At 43.1% G+C, this 14,026-nt stretch overlaps 1 protein-coding gene across 2 annotated transcripts; it reads left to right on the plus strand.

Annotated features, from left to right (window-relative positions):
• The first annotated feature begins 932 nt into the window (after positions 1 to 932).
• FASTKD3 (FAST kinase domains 3) lies at positions 933 to 13,662 on the plus strand. 2 transcript variants are annotated; one of them, XM_020812766.3, is made up of 7 exons: positions 933 to 1,147; positions 3,421 to 4,884; positions 6,341 to 6,423; positions 8,206 to 8,380; positions 10,455 to 10,524; positions 11,963 to 12,077; positions 13,313 to 13,662. In XM_020812766.3, exons 2-7 carry the CDS (start codon positions 3,447 to 3,449, stop codon positions 13,391 to 13,393), a joined length of 1,962 nt encoding a protein of 653 aa, XP_020668425.3. In that variant the 5' UTR covers positions 933 to 1,147; positions 3,421 to 3,446; the 3' UTR covers positions 13,394 to 13,662. The 2 variants fall into 2 exon arrangements, with proteins under 2 accessions (XP_020668425.3, XP_072854551.2); XM_072998450.2 differs by lacking the exon at positions 933 to 1,147 and adding an exon at positions 2,741 to 2,866.
• Positions 13,663 to 14,026: the final 364 nt, after the last annotated feature.

The following is a 14,026-nucleotide window of genomic DNA, read 5'->3' on the forward strand; positions in this document are numbered from 1 at the left end:
CGGGGTATAAATACAATAAAATAAATAAATAAATAAATAAATAAACACCCCCGTCCTTAGGGCGTTCCAGAAAGAAAGGAACGGTAAACCAATTCTGAGTATTCTCCACCTGGAAGAAAACCCTGGAAAAGGTCGCCATAAGTTAGAATTGACTTGACAGCACATCATCATCATCACCACCACCACCACCATCATCATCATCACCATCATCATTCCACTATTTTTTATTTATTTATTTTATTTATTGTATTTATACCCCGCCTATCTAGTCATTTCGACCACTACCAAGCTTTTATGCCGTTCAGCGTTCTTCATAAGTCACTTGTTCTGTTTCTACAGCAAAAAAACAACCGCATCTACAAAACTGGAGGACATCAAAGCAAATCTCAGATGGCAGGGCAGCTACGCTACAGATATAGTAACTTCAAAGCCCATCACCCGCAACCAGCATCGCCACAGGCAAGAAAAGATTGCGGTTTCAGCACAACTCATGTGGAAAGCGCCAGCTTGGAAAAGCTCTTTTAGGCAAACTAACCCTTGAACGCTCTTTCACTTTCCGTCTAGGTATCTGTACTAGGCGAGCTTCCCTCGCCACCAACTTCAAAGAATGGCACAAAGTTACAGGAGTGCGTTACTCTCTAACATTTCTTTCTCTAGGGGAAACAGGAAGTAGTCTCAGAATCTGTTTTTAAGAGTGAGGCGGGGCAGAATGGGGATTGTAGCCAATCAATGAAACGGATCAACAAGGGAGAGAATAGGAAGTGAAAGAAAAAAACTGATTGGGTCTCTGGTTAGTACCGGCACTCTGGATGGTGCTTGACTAGTGGAGAGTAGTAGAAGTAACCTCTTCGACAATAGGAGGATTCTAAATGCAGCCCTCGGGATTGGCTTCTTGAGGGTTACGGAGCGGCACAAGGCCCAAACTTCCTCGTGGCGCGTGATAACTGGGTTTTGGCGAGTTGAAGGCTCCTGAGGGGACCGTCAACTCTGCCGCGGCTGGCGCTTGGCGAGGCCTGCGAACTTTTGGGAAGCTCATATCTCCACAATCGTGAGCAGAACCACCTCGCCTGAGTCTGCACAGCTCCCCACCGCCGCGCCCGATCAGGTTTCCCCTCTCGCCTTCCTGTGAAAGAGGGACCATGTGGTGGTAAGTGCTTTCGCGCACCTGCCCGTGGGGTGGAAAGGGCTGCCTTGCACCGGATGACCCATCCCTCGAATTCGGTACCGTCGACTTTCCTTACTTCTCATTATCGATCGCGCCGTCTCTGATAGGAACAACACCGATTCCACACCACAGCGCCTTCGGGCCACGGGGAAAGACCAGGGAGGGATGCTGGAAGCCTGCTGCTGAAAAGCCTGTTCCGCCACTTCTCTGGCTTCTGACACTTCAGTAATCATCCCCTTTTCCATCATCTGTTTCGCGCCCTTGAGGGCTAGTAACTTGCTTTTCAAAAAAAAAAAAAAAAAAAAAAAAAAAAAGTCAGAGCTGAAGTTCCTAGAAAACAGTAGGGTTGATTCTGTGGACAGTAATAATATTTGATGTTTTGACTAACTTGTTTTTTCTTTCTTTTCACATCACTCTCGTCGTTGTAGGGGCTGCTTTGTGTTTCAACTCCTAGAATGTGATCTCTCTTATAGCAGATTGATATTTATCACATTAACCTGTAAAGGTAAAGGTTCCCCTTGACAATTTTTGTCCAGTTGTGTTCGACTCTAGGGGGCGGTGCTCATCCCCGTTTCCAAGCCATAGAGCCAGCGTTTGTCCAAAGACAATCTTCCGTGGTCACATGGCCAGTGTGACTTAGACACGGAACGCTGTTACCTTCCCACCGAGGTGGTCCCTATTTATCTACTTGCATTTACATGCTTTTGAACCACTAGGTTGGCGGGAGCTGGGACAAGCGACGGGAGCTCACTCCGTCGCGTGGATTTGATCTTACAGCTGAAGATCTACAGACCTTACAGAGGCTTCTGCAGTTTAACCCGCAGCACCACGTCCCTTAACCTGTAGACCATAACAAAATAATATAGTCAATCAAACTAACATAAAAAGGGGAAATTGTTGTTAAAATTGACATATAAGAATGAATACATGTTGGTTGTTGTGGGTTTTTCGGGCTCTTTGGCCGTGTTCTGAAGGTTGTTCTTCCTAGAACAACCTTCAGAACACGGCCAAAGAGCCCGAAAAACCCACAACAACCATTAGATCCCAGCCGTGAAAGCCTTCGCGAATATAATGAATACATGTTAATATGTGTACATGTTGAAATATGTATATATCTTAAAATTAAGACTTTGTTTGTAGAACAAATTAATATTACTAAAGTACAGGTGCCCAGTTACCTGTATGGCATTAATGAGTTTGATGGGCTACAATCAAACTCTTATATTTTCAGCTCTTCATGCTGATTTGTAGAGATAGTCTGAATTTCCTCCTGCATTTGTCAGGTTTTACTGCACAGAAAATTTGATTCTTTGTCACATATTGGTGTGTCTCCTTTAGCAAGAAGCACAATTTTCTTTAGTTTCCCATGCTTCATTCTCTTTTAACAAGGAAACTGTATAGCAGTCTCTGATGTCAATATACAGTGGTGCCTCGCTTTACGATAGGCTCGCATTACGACGAAACTGCATTACGACAATCTTTTTGCGATTGCAAAATGATGGGCTGAATGGGGTTTTTTCGCTTGCGATGATCGGTTCCCTGCTTCGGGAACCGATTCTTCGCAAAATGGCAATTTTCCTCCAGCTGATCGGCGGTTTCAAAATGGCCATTGGGTAAATGGCTCCCCACTGTTTTCTGGGATGGATTCCTCGCTGCACAGGCACCGAAAATGGCTGCCCTATGGAGGATCTTCACTGGACAGTGAGTTTCCATCCCATTGGAACGCATTGAAGGAGTTCCAATGCGTTTCAATGGGCTTTTTATTTTCACATTACGACGTTTTCGTTCTACAGCGATTTCGCTGGAACGAATTAACATCGTAATGCAAGGCACCACTGTATAATATATTGGGTCAAATCTTCCACAATTGGTGACCCACAGATAGTCTATCTTGGACTAGTATGCCATGAAATATCTCCAGTTCCATTATTGATTCCATTTGTTCATAATGTAATCTGGTAAAAGTTTTATGAAAATCTTTTCACAGACTGTGACATGTACTTTTTAATATTGGTGCTGATGTTCTGTGTCTGTTAACCATTTAACAGTTTGAGGATCTGATGACAGTTATATCTCTTTACTCCCCTGCGTCCAAAACCCTTTGTTTAAAAATATTCTGGTGTCATTTCTCCATGGAGTCAGTGCCTGTACAGAGAATCCACAATTTGGAAATAGTCTGGGGGAAAAAAAAATGGATCCAAAACCGTTCCTATGTTGTATCATCTGACTTTGTTTTCTCTTCCTTTCTTTCCTAGGGGGTAATATTTAAAGCTGACCTGAGATGGCTTCAAAGAATTTCAGATATTTCCAGGCATGCACTTCCATAGTACCAGCATGCAGGCAGTTTCTATCTAGAAGCATATCTGTGACCTATTTTGTTCGCCCAGTTAGGCGGTTTCGGCTCTGTTGCTGGTGGTGTGGTTCTTCAATGTTGCGAACAGCAGACTCCATGAATGTCTTTCCACCCTTGTTTTCTAAAAACTGCCACATAGAACTGGGAACTCCTCCTAGCTCTGTACTGGGAATAGTGCAGCTCCATGGAGTGACCAGTAATAATTTAAAATCCGATGGCAAATGGACAGATGAACAGATGTTCTTGAAGGAAATTAACTCTTTCTCTTCATACACAGACATTTTCAAATTTGTACATTCATTGGGAAGTTTGTCCAACACAATGGTGGCATCAGTCTTCCAGTGGCTGTGTGATAATCACTTGGAGAAAGGCAAGTTGAATCCTAAGGGTATGATGGAGCATGAAGTCTTCAAGTCTCTTTGCTTCCAGCTAGAACAAGAATCTACAAATCTTCCTGATTCTGTGCTTGTGAATTCGCTGAGTACTTTGATAAAGTTGCATATGGACCCTTATAGTACCTTGGTGGTTCGCTTGGTGTCAGAGAGCCAGGAACGTCTTGATAAGGGCCAGATGACTATTAGAAATCTATGCATTCTTGGAGAAGCCTTACTTAACTTGAAGGGTCCAGACTGTGCTATGCTGGAACAAATCATGAGCCAACTTCAGAGTACAAACCTTGAAGATTGGGGAGCTGATGAAATGGTTATGGTCTACAGATTCCTGAAGCTAGGAGTTAAAAGGAAGAACCAGGACTTGTTAGATAAAATGAAAAAAATTGCTTTAGCTCAAGTTTCAAAGTTAGGCCCCAGAGAGATAAGTATGGTATTAAATGCTCTGGTTGATCTGGATCAAACCCAGGTAGTTTCCTTGGTGATAAAGCTTTGTGAGCATTCAACATGGCATGTCCCCCACTTCACCGATGATGAATTAGTAAACGTGCTGGAAGCTTTCATACATTTTGGACACAATGACCAGTTCTTTATAGCTGCTCTAGAAGGCCATGTTTCCAAGTATGCCTTCACTATGCATCCCAATGCTATCTCCAAAATTATGCAGTATTGCAGCAGAAGGCACATCCTTTCCAAAACTATCTTTGATGCAGTAGCAGAACGTTTTGTTTACAACGCTGACAGTTTCACTGCGACTCAGATTGCTGAAGTGATTGTCCCATTTGGGAAACTCAATTATTTGCCCCCAAGTGCCCCATCTCTTTTCCAAAAGCTTGAAAGGATATTAAGGTCTCGCTTTACTGAGTTTCAGCCTCGTGAACTCTTGAACCTTCTGCACTCCTGCACTCTTATTGAACGCTATCCTCTTAATTTTCTAGCAAAAGTATTCCGACCTTATTTTCTGCAACAGTTGCAAGGTAAGAAAGTCAAAGCTCTGTTTCTATTATGCTGTTCTTATCATGATGGTGGTTTACAAAGTGTACTTCCAGTAATCCCAGGAGTTCTTCTGTAAGAGAAAGATGATGTCCATCTTTGTGGAAAACAGCTTGTTTTCTATTCCTGGTTTTTTTCCTTACCAAGCGCATTTTGAAGGGAACACCAACAAAAGCAAAAGTGTTGTGGCTTCTTTACGACTAATACAGTGTGAACTTCCATGAATCTCAGTCTGCTCACATTGAAATAAAGTCCAAGAAAGCTTCCATTGAAATCAATGTGTCAGTCTTAAAGATGCCTAATGTTTTCTTTTTGTTTCTGTTGTTCTGACACACACCAACACAGCTGCCTTTCTGAAAACTGGCTCCCTTGTAGTAGAGCATGGGTCAGGCAGCCTGGCTGTTTAGGATTACAGCCTTATCCAGTCTGGTCAGTCATAAAAGAGTAGTAGAGTTATAGGCTGAAACACTTGGAGAGCTGGTTTCCCTACCTGTCTTGTAAGACATACCCTCTATTCATATGAAGTAATACAAAGGTTCCCAAATAAACTGTTGCTCTGCAGAGACTGGAGGCATCCCAGAATGTACCCTATATTGCTTTCCATAACTGGTATCAGGGACTGTATAGTATCAGAAATGGTACACTTGAAAAATACTGGCATGGAACATCTTTAGCCCTGTCTGGGACATTTTCAGAGCTGGTATAACATAATCTCAGAGCCATGAATTGGGAAGTTCTCCCTCTATATCTTACTTCTGCTATGAATTCACAAGGTGAGCGGAGTAAGGCCATTCTTTCTTTCTCATACGAATGTTACTGCCGGTATCAAGTATCAGAAGTGTTCAGTCTTTCTGTTGCCTGAATGTTGCAGTGCTTCAGATCTGAGAAAGGAAGAGGATAGGAGTGTTCAGGAGAAATAAAAAATGGGACAGCTGCCTGTTCATCTATATCCATTAGTGAGTCTGCTGCTTCCTATTAAATTAGTTATCTTGCAATGTGTGAGTTGGCATTCACGTGAGGGGCCAGAAGTGGGTTCAGAAAAATTGGAGGCATTGTGTCTGTAGACGAGTGAAGTGGGGCAAACACTCAAGAGACATTTTGTGGCCAGTGTAACAGATTTGGTAACCCTGTACTTTAGGCTTTGTCATGGTGATAGGGCTAGCTTTATACTTAAATGGAAGTGTAACAAATAGTTTTTAAATATTATGTTCAGACTCCTCTTAATCCCATGCAGAACTCCCAGCATCACCAGCTTGGAGTTGTGCAAGTTGGAGATTGCCTCCTGTTGTTTCCAGCAGGGTTTCCACCTGCAGAAGGAAGAACTGGTTTCCTGAGTGAGCAATCCCCAGAAAACCCCATTATGCCCAAAACAGCAATGGCTTTTTAAAAAGGGCCCCAGAATCTGGCTTAATGTGTTGTTGTGCTCCTTTGTTATCTCAGTTGGCGGCCCCTGCCTGGAGATGGTTCATTCTCAATTGACCCAGCTTTTTCTAACGGTTATACTGGAGTGTCCATCCCATAAGGTATGATTTAAATGCCAGTATTTTGGTGCATATTCCTGATTCTGTGCATGTTCATTCAGAGAAAGCAATTGTGCTATGTAACAATGTCAGTGTTACTAGTACTGGTTATTAGCAATCAGCAGCATCAAGATGAATATTGGATATTGTTGATCCTTTAGGCTGCATCCCTGCTTTTTTGGGAGAGAGGGATTTCAAGAATATTGTAACCCCATTTTTCTGCATTGTTGGAGAAGGTATGCTTGCAGAGCAGGAGGTGGGCCTCCTCAGTGGCCTCCCTGTCACAGTTTTTAAAACTCACACCTCCATGCACTTTTTGTGAAGTTCAAGGATTCCTCACAACTTACATACTCTCCAGTGAGGCACTTTTCTTCCTGATCAACAGAAAAATGGGACAGGAATGACAGGGAGGTGAGAAGGCTGTGCCACCTCCTGCTGCTCTGATGGATTTTCCTCCCATAATTTGGCCTGGCAGGTTTTTACTAATGTAGGGGAGTGAAAGTCCTTAAAATACGGAAGTCCCATCCCTGGTGGAAATGTTAGTCTCAGTTCCTCTGAGAATGTCAATCTGTCTTTGCTATGCTCAGGGCATATTGGGCTGATGTTATGGAAGCCCACTAGATCAGTGCTTCCCAACCTTTGGTAATCCAGGTTTCCTTAATTGCAACTCCCAGAAGCCTTCACCACTACAGTGGTGCCTTGACATACAACCTTAATCTGTTCCGGAATGATGGTCATAACTCGAAATGGTCATAAGTCGAAGTACCATTTTCCATAGGAATGCACTGGAATGTGATTAATCTGTTCTGGCAGGAAAAAAATTACCAAAAAACATAACCTCACTGCAAGCCCCATCAGAAAATATAGGGGCCGGAAAAAAAATTACCAAAAAAACCATTACAAGCCCCACCGGAATGTGTCAGGGCTGAAAAAAAAATCACCAAACCGCAAAAAAACACTGCAAGGCCCATCGGAATGTGTCAGGGCCAAAAAAAAAAAAAAAAAAAAAACCTCACCAAAAACAACAACAACAAAAAAACACTACAAGCCCCATCAGAACACGTCGGGGCCGGGGGGATTACACCCCCCCAAAAAAAAACACTGCAAGCCCCATCAGAACATGTTGGGGGCAGAAAAAAAATCACCAAAGCCCAAAAAAACTAATACAAGCCCATGGGAACACACTAGAGCTGGGGAGGAAAACATTTAAAAAAAACACACAGCAAGCCCCATCAGAAGGTGCTGGGGCAAAAAACAAAAACAAAAAACACACCAAGCACTCAAAAAAATCACAGCACAGAAACATAACCCCCCAGCTCAAACCCACCCTGCAAAACCCTGTAAATGTACTTACTCAGAAGCAGAAAGCAGCACCAAGCAGTCCGAAGCCTCCTCCGACGCACACTCTCTAACCATTGGGGCGAAAGAGCTACAAAGGAGCAGCCTCTTTGCCGACCGATGGTTAGTACATTTGAATCCTCTGCTTTTTTCCCCACCTTTTTTTCTGTCATAACTCGAAGCTCCGGCAGCAAGTAGAAGCAAAATTTTGCGGCTGGAGCTGGTCGTAACTCAAAATGGTCATAAGTCAGGACGTTTGTAAGTTGAGGCACCACTGTCACTTTTCTAGCCAGAATTTCTAGGAGTTGCAGTCCGAGAACTGGGTTACCCAAGGCTGGGAACCTCTGCACTGGATATTTATTTACATGCATATTTATCTACATTTGTCCAACTTACAGTAAGCAACTTTCTTTGTTGTTATTATTGTTTTTCTTCCTGTGCTAATAGCATCTCCAGCTCCTTTCCAAATATCAAGTCAAGTCCTTTCTCACTCCAGACTGTTCACTGGAGTCATTGGCAAACACTCAGCTGAGCAACAAAGTGAAGGCTGGCCTGGTTGAACTCCTGGGTGCTAGATATTATTTTGCCTCCAGTGTATTGACACCCTCTGGCTATACTATAGGTAAGCACAAATGACTACTGATTTTAGGGTAGCTGTTTTTGCATGTTAATGGTTAATGCCCTGTAATTTTGCTCCAATCCCTCCCAACAGTTGCAGGGTTTGGTTGGGTCTTGGGCCAAGCACTCAGCTAGCAGGCAGATGCTTTTCCTAAGTAGTGATCCAGTCTTCTATAAGCCTGAGTATCTCTTGCCAGTTGCTTCTTCAGTCACCATAAAGGCATAGTGCACCTACTTGTTTGAGGGCTTAAGGGTTGTAGTCATAAGCAGCTTTTTGTGTGGGCGTCAGCTTGGTTCACATGCCTTATCCCAGTGAAAGGTAACCTGCTCCACTTGGCCTGATTTCACAAGCCCCTCACAAGCAATCGGGTCCAAACTGTGGCAAGAGGGATCTGTCCCTCTCTTGGCAATTTGTTGGACAGAAAGGAAAAGAAAGAGCAGTGTTTGTCCGTCTGGGTCATTTATGTCCTGCCTCTCTTCCAAGAAGCACAAAGTCGCCCTTATTCCTACCCCTACTTTATTTGCACAACAATTCTGTGCAGAAGCTCAGCCCTAAATTTACTCCCTGGGTCAAAATAAGGATTTGAACCTGGCTCTCCTGGGTCCCAATCCAGCATGCTAACCTCTGGTATACATTGCCTTGTAGAAAGGGATGTTGCAAAAAGAGAGGAGGTTGTAAAGGTATGCTTTGTGCCCTGCCAGCATGTAGTCCCGTCATGTGACCTTCCAGGCGGAAGTGAACTTTGACAATAAATGTGTAGGTGTGAGGGTTCTTGTCTCCAGCTCTATTAAAGGTCTCTGTATTTCCCTTGTAGGATTTTTTTTATCATGACATGTTTTGGGGTTCCAAACCTTCAATATTTATTTCTGGCAAGTCCAAAAAATTGTTACCATCAACAGGCATGAAATGGTTCTCTTCCTCACGCAACTGCACAAGGAAGGAGTTGTTTTCTTGTTCCATAAATGGGCTGCTGACATTCAACTCCAACTGTCCAGACTTTTTATTGAAAGGAACGTCCATCACTGTCGGGCCTGGTGATAGTGACAACAGGGGCACCCCATCTGCTCCACGTATTTCTGCCCAGCTCAGCTCGGCTCTGCTCCCGGGTCAGAATATTCCCACAGTAGTGGGTTGCAGTCCTCTGTCCTCGGGGTTCTCAGCTATCTGGCTTTCTCTCGTTTTTCGCTGCCAATTTTCACCCTCTCCTCTCTAATCCTTCTACCCCCACGCTCTTGCCTCTTTCTTACCTCAATAGGAGGACTTGACTGGTTTCACCTCTCGCCTCCTTTGCTCATCCTCCTCTTTGGGTACTATCAAATGCTCCCATTTGTTCATACATTGATTTTCTAGCCAAATCCATTCCCATCCAGGGGAAGGGCTTTTGGTCCTTTACGGGAACCCGCTTCATCAGCTTCTGCAACTTTTCTTTTGCTCCGCTTGCCTTACATAGCCCTCATCCTCCTTCATTCCTGCCCTTTACAGCATTTTTTTTAAATTTTATTTGGTCCCGGTTCTACTTTCCCCAGCCGAGTTGGTCACCCTCCATTTCATCTTAGCCCTTCCCAGTTTAGGTTCTCCACTTGATCTCGGTGAAAGGGACAGTGCTCCAGCAGGGACATTGATGGTCCTGTCTCATTCCTTGCAGTAGAGCAGTCCCTGTACATCTGTCTTTCGCAAAGGGGTACATCTCATGAGAAGAAATCCTCTCCTCTCCCCCTTCAGTTGTTTCCTTTCCAATATCATCCACATGTTCCCTGGTTAAATTAGAACTAGGACACAGACTAATCCTTCTACCTTCTTGTTTTGTTAATAGTCAAATGTTTTATAAGATAGTTTTTTAAATTAAAATGTTTCCTAAAACAAGTCTCATAATCTTTACTGAATACAGTGCCTATCATGTTGTGCAGATGACCATCAAGAGGTTTGTCAAGAATTCCTCCTGTTGCAGACAGATAAGATGGCAAATGCTGACATATTTCTGGGTTTAGTAGTAGTATCAGTAAAAAAGAGGTGCAAGTAATGGAATAGCTGCAGGGAAAAAAAATCTTCAATTTTTCTTGTCCCTTTGTCACACCAGATATTGAGATTAAACTCGATGAAGAAGGATTGGTCTTGATGGCTAACAACAGTGAGGAGGCTTGGCAAAGGTAAAGGATCTAAACTGTTGAGGGCTCTTGTCTTCACAGGTGTATTAACCTGGGGCTTGTTTTAAACAGAGCTCCCTTCTCCAGGTGGGGGAGGGATAGTGGTGAAGGTGGTGTAACATTTGGTTTTTTTTCTATCTATCAATACATGTTTCTATTTTAAATGCTGATTTTAAGCCATTGTAGGAAACTGCCTATTCTGACTGATCATAATGATGACATAGCTAGTGCATTTATGTGGCCAGATGATCATTTTTTATTATGGTCTTATTATTAAAATCTGTTCCTGCTCAGGACCCCACTTGTATGAAACCTGGAAAGAGTTCTCAGCCTCCCACTGTTCCTCTCTCTCCCACTCTGGAAAAAGGCCTGGGACTGCAGCTTGTTTGCTGTTACCTTCTCTGCTCTCGCACCCAAACCAGCTGAAAGAGGTTCAGGGTGCTCCCTTTCTCCCTTCTCTTCCTGAGGGGTGCTGCCAAAGGAGGAATCATGGATAGTTTGCGAAGGAGAGGGAGAAGGTGGTGCTCTTTCCTGGTGTAGGGCACATGTAACTGGAGGTTTTCCCCCATGGACCGCTTCTGGTTGAGGCAAGAGCAGCAGTGGGCCTTTTAGCTGCCATGGTGCCCTATTGGGACTTGACGTCCTTGCTAGGCACTGCTGTCCTCCCATAAGCAGAACCAAGGTTCGTTCCCCCTTCCTGGTGTGAGCGGTGTACTACTTTCTTTCTGCACCAGAATGCAAGAATGTGTGCCCCTCCTATTGATACAAGATTATTGCACATCCAGTTGTTCTGTATCTCAAGGATTCTGCTCTTGCTGAATCACCAGTCAGCATGAAAGAGCCTGGGTCCCACCATGACCAAAACAAAAAGCCCTCTCTTTCTGAAGATGTTTGGTCAATAGGATTTCTTTTATTGTAGCATTATTGTATTTATTGGCATTAAGTTTTAAGGGCATTAAAAATAACCCTTAAATATTCCCCAAAATAATACTGTTGTTGAGAACAAATGGAAACAAAAAATAACAATTCCATTAATAGCTGAACATTGTCATAATAGTAATAACACTGCAGTGTATAAATTACACTATAAAGCATGTTATGAAACTGTTAAAAACAGAAAGATAATAAATTTTAAAGTCACAAGTCATGCTTTGCAAGAGTGCATGGGGTCATGAAGAATGAATTCCTGACAGTTGTTACAAGGCATCCCACCCAGATTGCTTTTGGGTGTAGGGTGCACCAGTTGAGAATCAATGTCATAATTGGCCCTTAGACTTGCATAAATGCACTACGTTCAAGTTCAGTACCTAAAACTGACTTGCAGAGAGAGAGAGAGAGAGAGAGAGAGAGAGAGAGAGAGAGAGAGAGAGAGAGATTTAATTAATACATGTAATTATATTTAATATATAGATTTAATTATATTCTGTGTTTTAATTATCAGAATAGCTCTCTGCATTGATGACCAAGAGCGATTTTGCTTCAACAGTCACCATCTTCTTGGCAGAGAAGCCGTTAAACAAAGACACCTGCAGCTCCTTGGTTATAAAGTTGTGCAGGTGAGTCTTCAAAATGTTGGAAATCCAATAACCTCTTTACCACGCTGTGCTGAAAATGTCAGCTGTACCTTCCAAGGGACAAATTGTCATGCACAGCATGGAGTTCTCATAGGAAATTGTTCCCAGCCTGCCTCCCTTCTTGAACATCCAGAAGTCGGCATTGCCACCTTGACCACTTTCCAGAGGTGTGGGCTTCTAAGAGCTGACCGCATATACATTCTGCATGTCAAGCTGTCCTTCACTGCACAGCTATGAACTACTACTGTCCTTCATGCATGGAGGGAAGGGGGGCTGGTAGCACTCTGTCTATGGATTCTCCAAAGAGCTCACCAGCTTTGAATGTCAGAGATGGGAAAGAGACAACCTTATCCTGAACCATGCCCTTTCACTGGCCCCTCTAGGAGACTATTTCTCCTACCTACATATACTGCAGATTAAACCTAGGTCCTACTGCTTGGATGTTTTATCATTCAGCATCTCCTGTAAAGTGAGTTAGTTCCATTGAGTTCCATTGTACCTTTGCTTAGAACAGTCATACTAGATCGAACTGAAGCCTGATTAGCACAACAGCCTTTACAGTGGCCAACCAGATGCCTTTGGGAAATCTCAGAGCAATGCCTATATGCAGTAGCACCCTCTACTTATATTCCATAGCAGCTGGTATCCTACGTAGAATAGCAGTCTTCCACTGCTGACTGTTGGGTAAACCAAGCAATACTCCAGTCAGTTTCCCCCTTGCACCTCAAATTCTGGCAACAACCATATTTTACAGTCTCCCACAAAAGCAGGAGAAGATGTGCTACGTACTGCTTTTTCTGAAGTCCTGTTTTCCTTACTGCTGTCCAGTGCATGTGGAAATACGCTTACAATGGCAAGGGATCCTAGACCAGTTGCAGGTTCCTGGAGGGAACGGGTGAGAGGAGCTACAGGTTCCTTGTGCCTTGGTGTCAGTAAGAGATTTTACAGTGCAGTATTGTATAACGGTCAGGTAAGCTGATACAGGATAAGATCCGTATGGTACTATCTCACATGCATCTGGGAAGATGTCTGTCTTTGAGGAAGTTAAACACAGAGGTATCTAGCTTAATGGAAGGGAACCAGTGTAAAAACATTTTACCCTCTTGGCCTGTTCATGCAAAATGTATGAGAAAATTGGTCTAATTAAGTTCCCTGCCAAATTGAGTAATGGATTCCTAACTTAACTCTGAGTAACAAACTCCTTATTTAACTTTCAGATCCCTTTTTTTGAGTTAGAGCCGTTGAACTGCAGAAAGGAGGTACTGGAATATCTGCACAAGAAATTATTTCCTAACTGATATAGATTCAGCTGTGTTAAAGCAGGATCAAAATTATTCTCAGCTCTCTGTGGAGACTGGGGTTTATGTGCTCATTGTTTAAATGATGGACGTGGTAAGCTGCACTGATTTTTAAAAAGGAATTATGGGGATTAATTTTATCTTATTTTCTGCTTCTGTCCTTCACTGATACAAAAGTAGAAAGTGCCAAGAAATACTAAAGTGCAACTAAGCTTAATTTTGAGCATGAATATACTGCTGTGAAATTAAAGCGAGTGTCATTTGAATAATCAAGTGTCTGGTTGTTTGGATTCCCACACACACACACACACACACACACACCCTCCTGAAAGCATAAAGAACCACCCTCAGAAATGCACAAGGTTACTTACTGTGGAAAGGCTTTTTGAGGGCTAAATGCATCTTAAAGTTGGGTATGTCTTGGTTACTGTTCCTCTGGGGAGGGGGCAGATTTTGGCTGGGGTTGTGTGGGGAAACACCCTTTTCTCTCTCTCTGAAATCCTGATGAAATCTTGAAAAAGCAGATGTGAATGGTTCCCACTTCTGCTGCAGACAGCAAATGGTGTAGAGGGGGATTTTCATTCACACACAGAGTGGCAGCAGAAAAACCAGTAAAAAAACCACCTTCAGCTT

The sequence above is a fragment of the Pogona vitticeps genome, chromosome 4 (genome assembly GCF_051106095.1).
Source record: "Pogona vitticeps strain Pit_001003342236 chromosome 4, PviZW2.1, whole genome shotgun sequence".
Lineage (NCBI taxonomy): Eukaryota > Metazoa > Chordata > Lepidosauria > Squamata > Agamidae > Pogona > Pogona vitticeps.